Genomic DNA, 20461 nt, shown 5'->3' on the forward strand with positions numbered 1-20461 from the left:
AGATATTATGTCATGTGGGCTGTCCCTTCACCTCGGTGCAGTCTCCATTGGCTAATTGCAGAGCAGAGGGGAAGGGCTCGGCAGAGTAAACTCTATTACTTGAGAGCTGGCTCAGGGATTTCTGTGGGATTGCCCACCAGTGCAGCTACTGATGCTGTTGGATAGCAGAGCACCGCAACCTAACACAGATCCAATAGCAGATACTAACACAGAAGGGCTGCCTGGGAGAGTTCTCAACCTTTGGAAAGTCTCTTAGGTGCTGTCAAAAGGTTTTTGGATGAAGTACAGTCCAACGAGAAGTCTTTAAGGGTGTTTAATTTAATTTTTTCATTCATTTCTTTTTTTTTTTTATTGGGATGAAAAAAATGGATCTTATAAGTAAAAGACTGATGGAATAATTTTCACAGGAAAATAATTAAAACAAAAACCAAATATATCCATTGAATGATCTCATTACCAGGAGGTGGGCAGTCAAACCTCCCCCCCCCCCCCCCCTCCTGGAAGCAGCATCCCAGTGTGGGTCTCTGATTAGGACAGTGACAGCCTGCTAGTAGATTTTTCACTGTGTGCTGGATTTAATGCTGAGACATGCGAAACAATAGCTCTGGCATCGGTGAAGCGAAAGACTATGGAAAAGTCGAGTAGTGAGGACTCTTCTATACACCGAAGTCCATCTGTGGACAGCAGGGACTCAGCTAAACCTTCTACCTCAAGCAGGGAATTTGGTAGAGGATTCACAGCTGGTGCTTTCTATGGCAATGCTGGATCCCGCACACAGAGCCACGCTGGCGTAAAGAGGGACAAGTACACTGCACCCAAAGGTGGCAAATATGTTGTCTTTTACCTGGATCTATCCTTTGTTTTTCTTCTAGAATTTAAGAAGTGCAACATGGCGAGAGGCTGTCTCTGTTGTTTGAAATACATGATGTTCCTCTTTAACTTAATATTTTGGGTAAGTGAAACTCTTTTTTTTATTTTTTTTGCTTTTTTGTTTTTTTTATCCAAAATTATTTTCTAGCGTTGTTTTTGCATTTATATGGTTTCACCTGTTTATGTTTGTGTCATGTTTTATGCCGTTACTGATTCTGTGACTGATTCTGAGAGCATTGCTGGTCTCTCCAGCAGCACTAGAGTTAAGTTGTGGCAGAGGGCCCCTCCGGTACCCAAAGTGCTAAACATTCAACCTGAGCGAAGGAAGTATCTTCATAAGATTATGCACATAGTCCATGTCATTTGTCTATAATGACAATAAATGTTCGTCTCTCTTTTGATTTATTCATGATGCTGTCCCATGTTTTCTGTTGCATTTATGGCAGCAGGTCACAACGCTCTGAGTGTTTTATGAAAAATTGCATTTGCAAGGGGGTCCACTTAATGAGATATCATGCAATACATTTTAAAGCCACAATTAAATATTCTAAAGTCTTGTGCAAGCAGTGCCATTAGTATGTACGATACGAAACCCTTTAGCCATAGAACTTAATAGGCATAGCTACGTGTTTTACAACTTATGTGATTAAAATGATCTAAAAAACCGTATTGAATGTTTAATAAAGTACAACTTTTATAGTTGCAATTAAGAAGGTTACATCTTAGCGTAAGTCCAATGCTGATATATAACACAGACATCCCAGTTATTTTAAGGATATTGAAGAAACTGACAATGGACACTAAGAGGTATATTTACTAAAGTGAGAGTTTTTAGAAGTGGAGATGTTGCCCATAGCAACCAATCAGATTCTACTTAACATTTAACTAGCACCTTCTAGAAGATAATAGCTAGAATCTGATTGGTTGCTATGGGCAACATCTCCACTTCTAAAAACTCTCACTTTAGTAAATATAGACCTAAATGTGCGTTTACCTATAGATAATTAAATACTGTAGCTAAATGAGAACTGTGAGTATCTATTATACAGATCCAATCTACCGGATGCTCCAGTGGAGATAAGTTTAGACTACAGCACCCATCCGCTCTCATTGTGATTTTCTCATATTAGTAAACCACACTAAAAACAGGGCTAATGAGAGTGGATACTGCCATTCCCACCTTTGATACCTAAATTAAAATTGTAAGTTGCATTTTAGAATGGAGCATGTACTATATATATCCTATGCATTTTCAAGCGCTACCAGTTATAATAGATTGTACTGGTAAAAACAGAAGGCATAAAATGCGCACTGGAAACCGCGCTAAAAGGCATCACTGAAACACGTCTAAAACACACATTAGTTTTGGGGTATTTAATCCATTTCCCCAGTGCTCTGTGTGTGAATGAGCCCTGCAAGTGTTGAAAAACCACATAACTAGAGAGAGAGAAATGCACCAGAGACACCGCATAGGGGAAAAAACATGCAGTAGTGGCAATCGAGGAGGGGGGGGCGCAACACTATCCAGCAAAGTCAGCAGTTGCAACCACCCAATATGTACCAGAGAGGGTGCAAATGCAGCTGCATGACTAGCACAGTCCCATCTTTTAAGATGAATGGGAGACCGCATGCCCCAGCTGCTCTGCTTGCAGCTGAAGGCGACTGCATATTGAGCTGCTCCACTTTGTGGCACGAGGTAAAACATCCTGCCCTGACTGCAGAGTGACATGGGTAATGGCACTGGAAGGGTTAAATCTGGTCCCTCTACTCAGGCCCCTCCCCTCCTCAATGGCAAGGAGGCAGGTCTCCTACTTAAATAGGCTCAGTGCAGCAGCAGCAGCCCAGGCTATGCTCACAGCTCACACTAATCAGAGAGAGATTAATGTGCTCATGCCGCATTATTAGTTAGTGAAAAGCCCCTATGTGGTACTTTATATCATCGATTAGGCTCGCTCCCTCCGCTGAGCGCCCTCTGTACAGGCAATAATGCATTCTATAATCCCAGCATTTTATTATTGCTAACAAAAAAAGGAGTAACATGCTGCTTATATGAAATATGCTAGAAACTGAAACTTTCTCTTGCATGACAAATTGACCATCAATAGCTTCAAGTCACATTGCTCCAAAAACCGTCCCTTTTGGAGGAGGGTATTGGGGGAATAGTACTGTACCTTGCGGTTTCTTACAGCACAGGAGGATGGTCAGCGGTTAGGGAGCTACTGCCATGAATGTATTGTAGTTCGCTTGAAATGTTTTCGCTCACAGATAGCACTATCGCTTTATAACCGTTACTTATATAGCACATACATATTACAAAGCACTTTACAGAGAACCTTTCAGTCATTCACATCGGGCACTGCCACAGTGGAGCTTGCATTCTATGGGGTCTATGTACTGAGCCTTGGAGAGAGATAAAGTACCAACCATTCAGCTCCTATCATTTTTCAAACACAGCCTGTGAAGTGACAGATAGGAGCTGAGTGGTTGGTAGTTTATCTCCATATATTTTATCCCTCTCCATTATCACTTAATTTCTACAAAAGCAGGTATAAATTAACATTTTCAACTGCTTTTGTAGAAATTAAGTTTTCGGGCCATTCATCAAAAAGGTAATGCAGGAGATATCACAGATATAGCACAGATAACTTCTGCTTACCTTTCTCTCCCGAATGTCGCGCTGTCCCCATACACTAGTATGGGGTCAGAAATATCAAGCTCCGAAAATGCTATATTTTCGGAGCTTGACTGCGCGAGCATTCACCATCTTCAGATGCCGTTTGCTCCCGCAACCCACTGGGAAGGAATCTTGGGTTGTGGAGAGGGATCCTTTCAGATCCCCCCTCCGCTGTCCGGCTCTTCTAGGTCACGCAACTGCACTAGTGACACTGCTCCGAAAGGAGCAGTGAAAAGATTCGGGGAGACAGTACCATAAACAACAACAGTGCAATGCTGCAAAAGGGGTATGACCGTGTGGAGCAATAAAAATCTACAAGCACTGAGACATTTTACAGTGGTAATCTAAAAACATTTGCAAGTGCCATGCTGTAAAAACGGTATGTAGTCAGGAAGCCGGCGGTCGAAATGCCGACCGCCGACTTCCGACTGTGAAATCGCAGAATGGGACTAATGATAGGCGTCTAAATACCGACGCCTATCATCAGCCCTACGCCAGAATCACGACGCCCGGCATACCAAACGTAGGTAAGCCGGGCTTCGGGATGTGTTAGCTGCGGGGCGGGGGTTAGGTTTTAGGGACTCCTGGGGGTACTAAGGTTAGGCACCCCTTCGAGAGGGTTAGGATTAGGCTAGGGGAAGGGGGGTTAGGGTCAGTTCCGGGGCTACTTTTAGGCATACTTACCTATTTTTGAAAACGCATGTCAGGGAGAGTGTGAAAGCAGCACCTATGAGCACGGCGGTAAAGTGGACTGTACTGCTACATCTGAGAGGCGTGTCATAATACTGACTTACATCCAAATGTAAATGAGCCCCAAAGCTGTCAGTAAGATCTTCTTGTTGATAAAAACACACTAATTATTTTCAGAAAACGCATGTAGCCATAGGGATCATTGTGCCTTATAACCAATGCAGGGAAAGGGGTAAATGTACTAAAGTGAGAGTTTTTAGAAGTGAGTTTTAAAAAAGATGTTGCCCATAGCAACCAATAAGATTCTACTTAACATTTAACTAGCACCTTCTAGAAGACAATAACTAGAATTTGATTGGTTGCTATGGGCAACATCTCTTTTAAAACTTACTTCTAAAACCTCTCACTTAGACAGGGAGATTGCTACTATTTCAGGGAGTCTCCCTGACAATCAAGGAGGGTCGGCAAGTATGCTTTTAGGGGCGCAGTTGGTGGCGTGATTATTATTTTTTTTATCAGCTGACGATGAATTGGCCCTTTCATTTACATGAATGCATTGTTTTCTAAGGAAAGGTTTTTTTTTTTTATCTGTTGCAATAAATATACTTACTTCTCGCCACATATGCAGCTGTATGTGTTTATCATCTACAATACACATACTGCTGCTACATAAGGAAATGTAACATTATTGGGGTTTTTTGTAGATCTATGACTAGCATGTTTGTGATCGCTGAGTGCCATCTGTTGTTGCTGCTTACAGAGATTAGAGATTAGAGATGTCTGAGCTGAGTTACTATGGCTTTTAATTATGATGCTGGGATTTTGATCTATAACAATTGAAAGATTTCCATCTATGGACTGATGTGCGTATGGACACTGACCATTGCCAGCGTTTAGTGACACTGTCCGAAGGAAGTGTGTCACATGATTATCTGCAGCCCTGGTGAGAAGCCCCAGCAATGGTTCTGTGGAGGTTCTTCTATATGGTTCTGATGTTAGAACATTCATATTCTCTCCTGATTGGCTGCTTGACACCACCACTGCCTCAGTAGCTACAGAACCAAACGATGTAGCTGTAATACTGTATGAACCTGCAGTGAGAGTACAAGCATCGTGATTGCCTTTAGTTGGTAACTGATTATTTTAAGCAACTGTAATTTTTTTGATTAATTTTTGCTGACACTTAGGTGCACGTTGTCAGTTCTGCAGAGGAACCAGCTGTACTGCCATTTACAGTACATTCAGGAGACAGAATGGCCATTGCAGGCTTAAGGCTATTTGTGAGAAGGGGGTGTGCTTATAGTGAGACAGCTGTATAAATTGGTGGTATTTACTTTCTAGGTAAATATAGTAATGCCTGCAAAGTGCACATTTGTTCACAGTTAGTATAAGGGATGAGAGCAGCACCTGTCTAGATTTGCCGCTGTGGAAAAGCATTGCCTTCTGCACTTGGCACATGTCCATGTAGAAATTAATTCTGACATCAACCATGTATTTGTTTAGGGCACATACTGGCCCAAAATGCAAATAGTCTTGTAGGTTGGGGAATCAGAACGTAGCATGCACACAGAGGGCCTGAATCATTACGCAACGGCATATGCAGATCGCCGATGGTGCGTACTACGTATGCACCAAAGTGCGCGTGAGTTAGCATTGCGATCTCATTGCTATCATCAACGCAGATACAAAGCCATCGCAGACCGAGGCACAGAATGTCAGCGTTTGGGGCGGTGACGGGGGAGTGGCCAGAGAAACGCAAGCGTACCTGTCAGTTTGAACCATACTTGCCTACCCTCCCGACTTGGTCGGGAGCCTCCCGAAAATCGGGTGCCGCTCCCGACCTCCCGGGAAGGCAGGCAATCCTCCCGGCCCCAGCGTTGTGTCCGCACCCCCCGCTCTTTTAAGTAAAAACCCCGGCAGCAGGGGGGCCGGCGATGCGATTCACGCTGAATCGCGTCATCGTGGCTCCGCCCCCAGCTGCACAATGCCATTAATCACGGCATTGTGAAGAGGGGGCGGAGCCACAATGACGCGATCGCGCTGTCACGCCCCATGCTCCGCCCCCAATGCAGTGTCATGTGCCGGGCCCCGCCCCCTTTGGCTGCGTCACGACCCCAGCCCTGTATGCCCTGTATGAACGCCGTTGCATGAATTAGCCACTGCGACGGCATACGCAGCTTGAGTGCTCACTGTGTGCGACGAGGTTAGCAATTTCTGAGTAAGGTCAGAACTGTTGTTTTTGTGCCGATGTTACTCGATGTTCCCGATGTATTCGCAGGACTGCAAGGTATTACGGATGTGAGATAGCGGTAGTTGGCGTCTCTATGCTGGCTGTGTGATGGCTTTGTGATTGCATTCATTAGCATATTTTCGCAGCGGATCTGCGTGTGTAATCGCAGCTGCGTTCGCAATGGCAATCTGTAGTGAATCAGGCTCAGAAATAGGACATGGTCACCAGTTGCTGGGGTTTGTCCATGGGGTTTTCCGATATCCTGCGATATCCTGGAACCGCCATCCTCTCATCTCCCCTAAAAGCACACTTTGAATTTCTATATTACTTCTGTCCAGGTTGGGTACGGGATTCCACTGTCGGGATTGTGACCGAATCCCTTCTGTACTGATCATGATCCACTCAAATTCTGACAGAAGCTTGACCTGTGGCCGGAATCATAAAATCATTATTTAAACACTTTTATGTCGATGTCCCGGGGCATATGGGTTTACTAGGGGGAGATCATGCCAAACAAATCTTATTGATTTTTTTGACTGGGTGACTAAAGTAATAGATAAAGGGGGGACCGTAGATGTAGCTTACAAAGACTTTAGTAAGGCTTTTGACACGGTCCCACATTGCAGACTGATAAATACACTTAAAAACAAAGGGACTGGATTCTAAGATGGTTAAATGAATAAGAACTTGGTTGCAGAATAGGAAACAGAGAGTTGTAGTAAATGGAGCGCAGTCTCAGGAGGGAATTGTGACAAGTGGTGTACCCCAAGGTTCTGTATTTGGACCAGTGCTTTTTAGTGATAAAACTCGTTGCGTATGATAAATTGTGCTCCAGCCAATCAGCTCCCAACTGTCATTTTTCAAACACATGACAGTTGGGAGCTGATTGGCTGGAGCACCATTATCATACGCAACGAGTTTCACCACTTGTTGCGTTTGATAAACTTGTTGATAAATATATTTATTATTTATTTATTAACAGTTAACAAGTGATGAAACTCGTTGTGTATGATAAACTTGTTGATAAATATATTTATTATTTATTTATTAACAGTTAACAAGTGATGAAACTCGTTGTGTATGATAAACTTGTTGATAAATATATTTATTATTTATTTATTAACAGTTTCTTATATAGCGCAGCATATTTCGTTGCGCTTTACAATTGGAAACATTAATAGAGCAAAACTGGGTAATAACAGACAGATATAGGAAGGCCCTGCTCGCAAGCTTACAATCTATAAATGAGGCCCTTAGCCATTAATGTGTGATTAGAAGTCGTAGGGCGTGTTGGGGAGTCGGAATTTAGCGTGTGATATTGGTTAATCTTGGTCTATGATGTTATTGAATATGATAATGATACTGTATCGAGTTCAGAATGCTCATTCTTCCCTCTGATTAGCTGTATGGCAGGATGAAACATTGCACTAGATCTGACAGGCGGCTGTGACCTTGCAGTCAGGTGCAGCTTACAGTATCACCCTGCACAGTCAGGGAACGATAGCGGAAGATATAAGCACTCCTGACTTTTAGGTAGAGTTAGGGGGGAAACAGACCTCCTAGGTTTGGTGAAGAAAAAAATCTTTTTTTAACTTACTATATTTTTATATAATCTTTTATATTTAAATAACGTTTTAGCCCAAGTCAGTAGTACTGTATATATATGAACATTTTCACCTTCTTTCCTTAGAAGTATCATATATACTATCCTGTAATAAGTTTTTGATGTATTGCTGTAATTGTATTGCTCATACTACTTTAACTAACTATTGCTTCTTCATAAATAATATTTTATAGCAGATACATCAATCATCATTTTATAATTATGCTTTGCCTAATGAATCATCTCATTGACGTAAATGTGGGTGATATGGTATTTCTGTACAGCTGTGGTTGTAATAAGTGACCCTCAAAGTGGACCCAATAATTTTCATAATCTATTATATAACCAATCCTAAATGTCAGTAGAGCAGAGGGGAGGGCCCATCTCACAGCACACCGTGGCTGCTAGGGACAGGAGTGAGGCCCCACCCACATGTCAGCGCCTGGGGCTGGAACATGCCCCGCCCCCTCCCGTGCGCAGCGTTCTAAACGCCGTTACGGAGGAGACTTATGGTGAGACACAGAGCCAGTGTAGGTTGGCAGAAAGCAGGAGGTGTTCAGTCCCACCCCAGGCAAAGAGCCATGGAAACAAGGGGCACAAATTAAAACAGTGGTGGGCACACACACGCAATCACCGCACACAGCATACCAGTCATCTCACCCCCATGCAAGAGACAGGGCCCACAAACATCACCCATATATCACACACCACCAAAAACAGGAGCGGGGACCTCAAATATCACACACCCATGTTTTGCTTTTAATTAATATAATGCCTCCTTACAGTTCACTGAATTCTTATAATGTACGGGGGGCATAGAGAGAGAGGGAGCGAGAGACAGGGAGCAGAGAGATGGGGGAAGAGGAGAGAGAGACAGTGACAGAGGAAATTGGGATCCCGGATACGACAGAGGGAAAGAAACAGACGGGATAATAGAAGGGGAGAAAAGGAGGGAAAAAGGGGGAGGCAGATGACAAGGAGGGGGAGAGAGGGAAACTGCTCAGAAGCTTGCAACATGGGGAATGAGGGAACCGTAATACTAGTATTCAGTTTTCACTTAAAGCACTTGCTAATGATTGTGATTACAGTCAATGCAGCAGGTTACATAGTGTTTGGATGGTAATAACACAGAAAGAGCACAGGGCAGTAACACAGTCGTATGTATAATCATTGTTTGTTTATATAGTGCCAATCTTATTACACAGCGCAGTACATAGATAGCTGTCATTAGTACCATAAGTCCATGCCACATTGCAGCTAACAGTCTATTCATTCCTTAACACAGACACACACTAGGTTTAATTTAGTCAGAAGCCAATTAAGCTAACAGTATGTTTTTGGAGTGTGGGAGGAAATCGGAGAACCCAGAGGAAACCCACACTGGTTGGAGTGTCAAATGCAGACTCTCCATTGACCCCCATGCATTCCCCTGGGATCATGAGTAAGTAGATCAGACAGCATCCAGAAGATGCTGCACTCCCAACCATAGGACAAACCATTTACATGCATAAGTTGGGAAAGTTGATTGAAAATGATCTATTTACAGTGTGCTATCATAATACAGTGTATATATCCATTGTGATATCACTGAAATGTCAGTATGGAATTTAAAATGTTTTGTCCCCTCTCACAATAACAATCCATATTCACAATAATGTATATATAGATTTTTTTTATAAATTGCGTTGTACCTCACCCCTGTCTCTCTTTACAGGGATGAGCAATGCCCCCACTGAGCTGTAGGCCCAATAATGTCTAAAGCGGCTATGTGCAACCTGGTGCAGTATTCCAAGTGGAGTCACAGAATCTGTTGTTGAGGTCCCCTAAATGTCATATATGAAGTGCATTATGTTGGGAGCCAGCTGCTTTGGGGTCCCTGAACAGTTGTACAGGGTACTGTCTAGAAAGAGGTTGAGCACCATTGGTACTGGTGGGAGGTTCATACATTTGCTAAATAGCCTCATTATTTATAGCTTGTTTGCAAGCAACTCCGACCTACTGTAAATAATTTTTTAGTTGTCGTTGACAGAGTTCTTTGCAAACAGTCTATAAATAATGAGGTTATTTAGCAAATAATGAGGTGATGCACTAAGCATTACCGACTAGTTCAAATTGTCAGTATAGTTTAGTGCATCACCTCTTACAACTATTTCACAACATATGTAATATCTAATATCACAAATTCTATTTTTAGCACATAATAACACATGGAAGCACTGGTTATAACTCTTTGCACACTGTCTTCTCTTTACACAGCTTTATTTCATTTCCCTGTATCGTGACAGTATAGTTCAACCTTTAATGACAGTGGAGGGGAGCTATAAACCACCATTTGTGTGTATATTAACATATAATCACATATTTGTCTCTATTTAGTTCTAATAACGTTACGTATTTACTTGAAGAAAACACAACACAGTGTGAATGCAAGAGCCCAAGACGCACGGTGCAATCTTCCTTGTTAAATTAATTTCCCAATAGCTGACAAACTATTTGCAGAGTGTGTATATATCAAACATGAGATGACAGTCATTAAAAGCAGTACACTAGTGCTATGCATTATGCCCTTGTCTAGATTTATACCCTCTCCATGTACTGTAAGCACAATCAGTACATTATCCGGGAGATATGTGAAGAGGAAGGTTACAAGTCAGTAGCATGTATCAAGCACAGGCGATTAGGTACCACCCTCCCCTGCTTCATCCAGCGGCAAACATCAAATGTTTTCTAGCCCTACTTATGAACTGCTTCTAATAATCCACTTATAGCATAGTATTTATCATTATGTGTGGGATGCATTTACTAATGCCTTATGCTTGAAGAAAATCACAAAAGACAGCTCTCCCGGTAAGATCTGTCCTTTGCGGTAGAAAGATTTCTGGGATTAGGGCCCGGGAGGCCATCCGCGCATGCGTCGAGTGGCGCACGCACCGCGAGGGGTGCTGAAAGGGATCTGATTGGACCCTCTCAGGGGGAATTGCGAATAGAAGCCCATAGGCTTCTATTGGGCAATGCCATTTAAAGATGGCGGTGCCCACCACATCCAAGCCCCGGAATGTATCGCATTGCGGTGCTTGGTGCATTTGCGGTAAGCGGACAAATCTGCATTGCTGCATCCTGCTCTATATCTTGTGCAATGTTCTTCCATTGCAGATGTATAAGAAATTACCAGACTGGTTATTACTAGACAGTGACCAAGCTTCTCCATTGCATGTTTGGAATGATCATTAAATATGTTATGTGCAGTGCTAACTTCATACAAAAATCTCCAAGGTTCAAATTTACCTTCAAATATTCACATGCTCTCAAGTTTACATTTATGAACAGTAAAAACTCATTGCATAAGCAAAATGAACACGCCAAGATGAATGCAACACTTTGATTTCAAAAGATATCCCTTTAAAACGGGATATCAAATTAAATTAATCCACCAAGTTGATACCCATCCCTCTGCATGACTACTTCCATCAGCAAGTTGCATCCCGTCAGATGTGGTTGAGACGTTTCTTCCTGTTGCTTTACAAAACTTTGTGTTAGTGACCGTGGACAAATGAAGATCCTTGGGCACCTGATGGGTTAAAGACGAAGACTGGCATAGGCAGTAAGTAAATTGACTTATCAATTAATTACGGAGTGGTTTTATTCCATTCATCCAGCTCGTCAGGGAGGGGCTCCCTGTACTGATGTGTGTGGTTGGGCCTTCAGAAAGCTGGGGTATATCTCTCCACCTCAGTAACAACATGCTTTCATGCAAGGCAGTCGTGCATTTTGCATAAGCGTCATGAGCTAATCTGTAATGAGCAGGAAGATTAGAGGAAATTGTGTTATTAAATTGGACATGATGAAATGAAGTAAGACAGAAAAAAAAGAATCACAGTTGGAAGGAACAATAGTATGTAAGAAAGAAAGTACCTACATTTTTTTTAGAGAATTCCCTTCTGAGAAAATAGGACAGAAAGGACCAGTGAGGTAATCGCTCCTGTTCCCAGACATCATTCTGTAACATGCCGAAGGACAAACTCAAGACGTTTCCCAGAGTTTCAGATGGACAGGGGGCAATCTCTACAGAATGTCCTGTGACAGTTGGCACTTAGCCTAACAAGTACAGATTGGACAGCTGCTTGTGTAGCGGACAGAGTGAAATTGCCCATTAATCAGCCTTCGTCTCTTCCCACCGTATAAGTTTCCTACCCTTCATCCAGTTAAAGCCTCATTCTCCCTCACACTGAAGGAGAGGAATCCTATTGTTGAGTGAAGCCAGGCTCATTGCCCCCCTGTGTGGCTGCATTGAAGTGCTGTGTGCTCCCTTAACCATTTACTGTAGAATCACTCCTGCTTTCACAATGTAACCTTTTTAAATGTGCATATACAATCTATATATATATATATATATATATATATATATATATATATACACATGTACAGTGTAAGACAACATCTAGAATGTATCTAAAATGTATATATGCGGGATGAAACAATTCCAGTTTTATGTGCTGACCGCCATATGTTTCTTTTTACCAGTGCCGTAGGGTAAGGATCTTGCTCCCACCTCACCATCTTGTTGAAAGTAATAAGTGTAGTCATATCGCTCCTTCTGGGCCCAGGGGAAGACATGTCTTTCCAAATAGGGCTGGGAGATTGTTTAGCACCTAAGGCAAAATGACAACACCTCCCGGAAGACATTTGCTGAGAGGCAGCCATGTTCCTGCCACCATACATGTACAGTACCTGAAGTGAGGACAGCAAGGTATAGAAATGCACAGTGCTTTTTCTTCTTTGCTAAATGGTACCAGCACTATTAAAAAAATAAAATAAAAGGTACCGATACCCAGCTAACCAGCTGGACGTCCTGTGGTCTGCCTGGTCTGTGAAGTAGCAGGAATGGAGGAATCTGGTTTTACAAGTTCCAGACGGGATGTAGTTACCATACCAGTGGTCGGGACGCCGGCGCACAGAATACCGGCACCAGAATCTTGACCACCGGCATCCCGACGGCAAATAATAGGATTGGGGGGAGGGTTAGGTTTAAGGTTAGGGGTTAGACACTATGGGGAGGGTTAGGGTTAAGCTGCAGAGGGGGAGGGTTAGGGTTGGGGTGCAGGGGGAGGGATAGGGTTAGGCTACAGGAAAGGTAGGTTAGGGTTAGGGGGAGGTTTAGGCACTAGGGGGAGGGTTAGGCTGCAGGGGGGAGTGTTAGGCTGCGGGAAAGGTAGGTTAGGGTTAGGGGGAGGTTTAGGCACTAGGGAGAAGGTTAGACACTAGGGGGAAGGTTAGGTTGCAGGGTGGAAGGGTTAGGCTGCAGGGGGAGGGTTAGGCTGCGGGAAAGGTAGGTTAGGGTTAGGGGAAGGTTTAGGCACCAGGGAGAGGGTTAGGCTGCCGGGGGGAGGGTTAGACTGCGGGAAAGGTAGGTTAGGGGGAGGGTTAGGCACTAGGAAGCAGGGCGGGAGGGTTAGGGTTAGGCTGCAGGGGGAGGGTTAGGCTGCAGGCGGAGGGTTAGGCTGCGGGAAAGGTAGGTTAAGGTTAGGGGGAGGTTTAGGCACTAGGGAGAGGGTTAGTTTGCAGGGGGGAGGGTTGAGGTTAGGTTGCGGGAAAGGTAGGTTAGGGAAAGGGTTAGGGACTAGGGGGAGGGTTGGGGTTAGGCTACATGAGTGAGGGTTAGGGTTAGGCTGAGGGATAGGTAGGTTAGGGTTGTATCTTAGTGGGTCGGGATTCTGAATGTTGGGATGCCGCTGTCAGTATTCTGACCACCGGGATCCTGTACCGTTAGTCTGAGAAATACTCTACAGTATGTTGCCATGGAAAGCTATTTTCAGCTTACCCTATAGGACACTTTGAGAGCGATGATTAGATTGTCAGAAAAGACTGATGGTATGGCATTTGCAGATCTCTGTGTATTACCCGTTCATCACATCAAAAGGCACAAACAGATGACACCTATGTGATGTTGTCATTTTATGTATTTTCTGTAGGGTTCGAAAAATATGTTTAGTTTCTTCTCTAAGTGCTTATGTGTTCTACGCAATGACAATTGGACGGTGTGCATAGATTATCATTGAATAGCTTTAGACTGCTCATATGTCAAGTTGTTAGGTTCTCCATTGAGTGGCATATTTAATACAAATACAGATAGTTTATCAAAACTGCTGTATTATTGTGCAAAGAACAACAGCTACAGATTTATCACCAAGAAATTCCCATTGGTTACAATGACGTTTTCCATCTTACTTGATAGATCTGTTGTTCTCTGAATTTATCAAAGGAAATACTTTGCACTGCTCCAGGTAAAGGTTTCGTCTTACAGCAAAAGCCCGTTTGTTGCTGAATGTCAATCTGTTTGGAATATTGTTGTTAACATTTATCTTGTTGGATAATGTGTATATTTTGACCTACTAGTGAATATATATTCTATTTTTAGTTGATATCTTTTTTATGTTTTCCTTTTGTGATTTTTAAATAATGAGGTAAATCAAATATATGTTATTTTGCAGTATAAAAATAAATATTATTTTGTTTTTCAATATCTTGGTCATTCCCCTCTAAAGGTTTATCAAAACATGAAAGTTTCCAGCTGGATTTACAGGGTCAATAATATTCAATGCAAAACCATTTGCATTTTGTATTTAATATTTTTGTCCCTTTAAATCCAGAGGCCAAATCCGCCAAAGGCATGGCAGCTTAGGAAAAGTGCCACTCTGTAAATTTACCCTAATGTTTGAAGCCTTGTTGCTTTTTAACTCCATATTATCAATAACTTTCCTTATTAATGTTTGCTTAAAGGCATAGGGCCTGATTCAGAGCCGTTCGCTATTTGCGGTCGTTCGTTCAAAAACAAGGGGTGGCTATTCAAATGATCCGTTCGCAAATTGCAGTCTGTTCACACCTCTAAGTCTGAACGAGCGAGCAAAACATACGCTCGTTTATTTGTTAAAAACGCCCCCTGGCCGCTCGCACCATACGTCATGTCCGCTATTTTTAGATTAATCGAGTACATCGACCAGCGTATGAACTGCTCGCTATTCTTGTGGTTGGTTTTTGCTACCACAATTTTGCGAACAGTTCTGGCTTAAAAAAAACCCAGTGACGTGGTCAATGACGCTGCTGTTTTAAATATGCACACCCATAAAACGCCCGTTTTGACCTTTAAGCACGCCTGCGTTCTGATTTCCACTCCCCGTTTTCAAGCACCTTCCCCTGTTACCACCCACATACGCCTCATCCTGTCACTCAAATTATCAGGCATTCGCTATTTTGCGAGCACATGAATTTCGGCCGCACTGACTGGTTCGCGCATGCGTATAACGATCCGTACGCATGCGCAGATGTGCGAACATCGCTCGGAACGAGCGTACTGCCGCTAGCGAGTGGCTCTGAATGAGGGCCATTGTCACCATAAAATGGTAATAACTGATTAACTTAAGCTGCCCACACACATAGCGATGTGCTCACAATCAGCCGATGTATACGATTTCCCTTGAAACTCTCCCCGGCAGCTCTGCACACGATCTGCACACGATTTAGTGTCCAATCTTCTTACGATCTCTCCTGCATCCAGACTTTCACAGTGCATCGTGTCCTAGATTGTCAGATCTGCCCTACTGCACGGCAGCTCTGACGATGCGATGTGTGACCAGCGGGGACGCGCATTGCATCGTGAGTGGGGACTCACGATTTACTCAGGATTTGGCCATATTTTACACGATCTGTCGTTCCAATGTGTCGGAATCGGCCAGATCGGGTAAAATATCGCTATGTGTGTGGCCAGCATTACACATGCCCTCCTCCAACATGTATTATATGTATTGCCTTGTTGTTCTTCAACTGTTTGCTGTCTTTTTAGATACATGTGTCCATATACACCTATCCTCAAATCGCAACAAATAGCCTAGTTTAGTGCACTATAGATTTTGTGACTAAGGGATCTATTTATCAACATTATTTTTACTAAAATAAAGTGAAAAAGGGTGTTTTCACACCCTTTTCACATTATTTTAGTATCACCTATAGTTATTACAGGGCAATTGGAGTAGAATTCGTAAAATTCTACTCCAACCCCTAAGGGCTCTATTTACTACAATCCGCATATTGAATGCGGATTGTAGTGTGATATTACCGAGTGAATTCGCATTGCGAATTCAGGCAATATCACAGGGATTTACTACAAATCCCTTGCAGGGACAGATCTTGCGATAAAGCTCTGTCCCTGCGGATCCCATCCGCACTCTAGTCGCGGTATTTTCGGAAAAAATACCGCAACTAAGAGCCCGCGCATGCGCCGACCGACCACCGCTACTACCCCCCCACCGACGCTAAGCCCCTCCCCCTGGTGCTAAGCCCCGTCCCCCGCGATCGCGGACCCCCGCGACCTCCCCCTCCCTTCATTACACTTACCTGCATCCTCCTGGCCTCCGGTGATCTTCTCCGGGCTTCCCGATCAGGTGATCTCCCATACTGCACTGGGGCCCGATCACCTGATGACCGGGCCCCAGTGTACTATGGGAGACCAGCTGACCAGAGAGGAGCCATCACCGGAGGCCCGATCACCGGTCCCTGGATTCAGGTAAGTAAAAAAAAAATGTTTAATTTTTTTTTCTTTTTTTTTACAGCAATCAGCTTGCGGTCTGCTTAGACCACATAGCTGATTACTGGTACTGGCTCCCGCCTCTGCTCTCCCCGTTAGAGCAGAGTGGGAGCCCGGTAACCAGGGGCTACTCCAACCCCCAGTATCACTTATTTTTAGTAAGCAGATCGCATTTCCCATAATTGTAATGGGAAATGTGATCTGACCATAGTTACTAAAAATAAATGTGAAAAAAATACCGGGGAAAGGCCTGTGATAATAACGCCACCTGGAGGTGGCGTTATCAGGGTCTCCCCTGGTTACCGGCCTCCTGCCCTGCTCTAACGGGGAGAGCAGAGCCGGTAGTCGGTCCCAGTAATCAGCTGTGTGGTCTAAACAGACCGCAAGCTGATTACTGTAAAAAAATAGTAAAAAAAAAAATTACCTGACTCCAGGGACCGGTGATCGGGCCTCCGGAGATGACTCCCCTCCGGTCAGCTGGTCTCCCACAGTGCACTGCTGCCCGGTCATCAGGTGATCGGGCCCCAGTGCAGTATGGGAGATCACCTGACCGGAGGAATTGAGAACATCACCGGAGGCCTGGAGCATGCAGGTAAGTGTAAGTAAGGGAAGGGGGGGTCACGGGTTGCGGGGGGTCCGCGATCGCGGGGGGCGGGGCTTAGCGCTGTGGGGGCGGGCTTAGCACCGGAGGGGGGGTAGCTGCGGCGAACGGTCGGTGCATGCGCGGGCACTTAATCACGGTATTTTTTGCGAAAATACCGTGATAAGGCTCCGAAAGGGATTAGCAGGGACAGAGCTTTATCGCAAGCTCTGTCCCTGCAAGGGATTTCTAGTAAATCCCTGTGATATTGCCTGAATTCGCAATGCGAATTCACTCGGTAATATCACACTACAATCTGCATTGCCAATGCGGATTGTAGTAAATAGAGCCCCAAGGGCTCTATTTATTAACATTATTTTTACTAAAATAAAGTGAAAAAGGGTGTTTTCACACCCGTTTCACATTATTTTAGTATCACCTAAAGTTACTAAAGGGCAATTGGGGTAGAATTCGTAAAATTCTACTCAAAGCCCTAATTATCACTTATTTTAAGTAAGCAGATGACATTTCCCATAATTGTAATGGGAAGTGTAATCTGGCCAAAGTTACTAAAAATAAATTGTGAAAAAATACCGGGGAAAGCCCTGTGATAGTAACATCACCTGGAGGTGGCGTTATCCAGGGTCTCCCCAGCTTACTGGACAGGCAGAGCAGAGCCTAGAGCTGGCCCCGGTGATCAGCTGTGTGGTCTAAACAGGCCACACGCTGATACACTGTAAGAAAAAGAAAAAAAATTAGTAAAACAAAAAATTACCAGGGCCAGTGATCGGTGCTTCGGTGATGTCCTCCCTCCGGTCCAGCTGGTCTCCCATCCTGGTGGGGCCAGGTCGTCACCTGACCGGGTCCCAGTGAAGTAGGGGATGTCAGCTGACCAGAACCATGGAGGACATCACCGGAGCACCGATGATTGCAGGTAAGTGTAATTAAGGGAGGGAGGTCGCGGGTGGCAGGGCTTAGTGGCGGCCGGTCGGTGCATGCTCGGGCACTTGTCACAGTATTTTTTTCTAAAATATCGTGATAAGGCTGCGGAGGGGATTCGCAGGGACAGAGCTTTATCGCAAGCTCTGTCCCTGCAAGGGATGTTTAGTAAATCCCTGTGAAATGCCTGAATTTGCAATGCGAATTCAGTCAGTAATATCACACTACAATCTGCATTCAAAATGCAGATTGTAGTAAATAGAGCACTAGTCCTTACTTCCTACTTCACTGCAAGTGAACAAAGTCTCAACATTAAGGAAAAACTGGCAAAATTGTGGAAAAATTACACAATTTAGGCTAAAAAGGCAATAGACAGGTACTATAGGAGTGACCCGTGTCATACATCATTATGCTTAATCTGCAACTTTATGCAGTTCATTTGCTACAAAAATACTAATCCTAAGTACATAGCAAACTATAAGCATAGTAAGATGCAAAAATTTGAAAAAAAAGTAAAAAAATTGATGAAAAGGAACACACCCCAGAATGGATACAGGTGTATGCTTACACATCTGCAGCATCATAACAGGGCTTTATTGCTCCCTGTGCCGGCCACACCCCTGAGCGCATAATGTTATGCCAAGGGGGCAGGACATCCAGCGCCGGGAATTACAGCACTGCCCAGAGTGTCCTCAGCGTGTTCCAGGAGGCTGTGCTTGCTGCAGTGTGCATGTCTGGAGCTAGATTCGCTGCAGGGTACCGTTCATGGGGCAGCAATTGTGCCGCCCACAGGGCTCTGTGCGGTGGCAATACCTCCACACCCCTAGTTATGGCTCTGCACATCTGTATGTATATCTGTCATCAGACGGTACATTTTTCTTGCTGTGGGGTACATCTCTGTCTGATAAAATAAATACATGACTTTAAAGCATCAGAGGAAGTTAGAAAAAAAGCAAGTTAGTAAAAGTTACAGGAGGAAATGCACTATGCATGCTAATGAAAATGATCCAAGGGTTGAAAAACCCTTTAAAAAGAGTTTGGCAAGTGGACAGTGCAAGAGAAAATTGATTTCCTGATTTAACATGTACATTTGGGAATGTTTCAAAGCTCTCCCGGGTACAAGCAATGTGTATTTCTACCAAACATCTCCTTTTAAAAATGTGATAAGAATAAGTAAATGTACCATTAGCCTAAAGGTTGTGCTGTTCAGTGAATCATATCGTGTTCTTTAATCTTGTAATTTACAAACTGTAATCTATCTTCCAAAGCCTTTCATCTGCTTTCCATAACCATTCTGCCTATCTATTATACAATCCCATTTATAATGTCACCTGTGTTTATTGAATAGATGGTAAGAGTTATGAATACATCTCACTCCACTTATAATAACACTTTCACCATATTTGTAATTTTCAGAGTTGTTAACTCGCATAAAGGAGCATTTTTCTCTAAGGTGTGCATACAGTACTGTTTCCTCAGGACGTCTTCGTGTAAAGATATAAGACGTGGGCTGGGTAATGGGGCCCGTACATCTAGGCTGTATCGGGTCAATTCCCTGTTCTGCCGACGTTAGGTCGTGGGATCGGAGAAATCCCATATGTTGGGCAACCTTGAATCCACCATTATGACCCGAAAATGGTAAAAATCGGCGTGTCATGTTGAATTTCCCCTATTCCCCGATGGATCACTGATTATCGATGTCTGACTATCTGCGCTTTTAGGGGGGGAATCGGCATCGGCAGAACGGGGAATTGCCCCGTAGATACAGTATATGGTCCACATAACACACAGCTAACAATTACAGTGTCAGAATCTTCAGTTACCAGCCAATTAGTAGGAGTGAGATGTATCAAATTTTCTAAAAAGGACATGTGGAGGTGTTTCCCATAGTAATACATTCTATAAAATGATAGCTAGAAGCTGATTGGTTGCTATGGTACTATACAACACCCCCACTTTGACTCTTTTGAAGGTTTGATACATCTCTGTTTTACAAGCAGCAAGCAGTAGTAAGAATGGACTCTGCAAAAGGCTCCCTGGGGCGGATAAAGGGGGTTCGGGGAAGGTGTGACCTTTCCGACCAATAGGAACCCAGTATCTCACCCCTATGGGCACTGGCAGTCGCCCGCCTCTGATTTGAGGCAAAATGGGAATGGCATCAAAATGTTAGTGAAACACTTCTCTGAGTCTATATGAATCATAAAAAGCCTATTTACAATAAAGGTAAATGCAACTGTCCTTATGTTGCTAAAATTCTGGCTTCACGTTATATACTGCTGCAGTGCTGAGGTGCTATG

General features: G+C 43.7%; 1 protein-coding gene across 1 annotated transcript in view; it reads left to right on the top strand.

Annotated features, from left to right (window-relative positions):
• The first annotated feature begins 628 nt into the window (after window positions 1–628).
• TSPAN9 (tetraspanin 9) overlaps window positions 629–20461 on the top strand; it is a 178693-nt gene continuing 158860 nt past the window's right edge. The window contains exon 1 of the mRNA XM_088478915.1: window positions 629–952. Coding sequence (XP_088335041.1) covers window positions 629–952 — 324 coding nt within the window. The remainder of the gene's footprint in view (window positions 953–20461) is intronic.

Source organism: Taudactylus pleione, unplaced genomic scaffold, assembly GCF_031769625.1.
Source record: "Taudactylus pleione unplaced genomic scaffold, aTauple2 ptg000225l, whole genome shotgun sequence".
Classification (NCBI taxonomy): domain Eukaryota; kingdom Metazoa; phylum Chordata; class Amphibia; order Anura; family Myobatrachidae; genus Taudactylus; species Taudactylus pleione.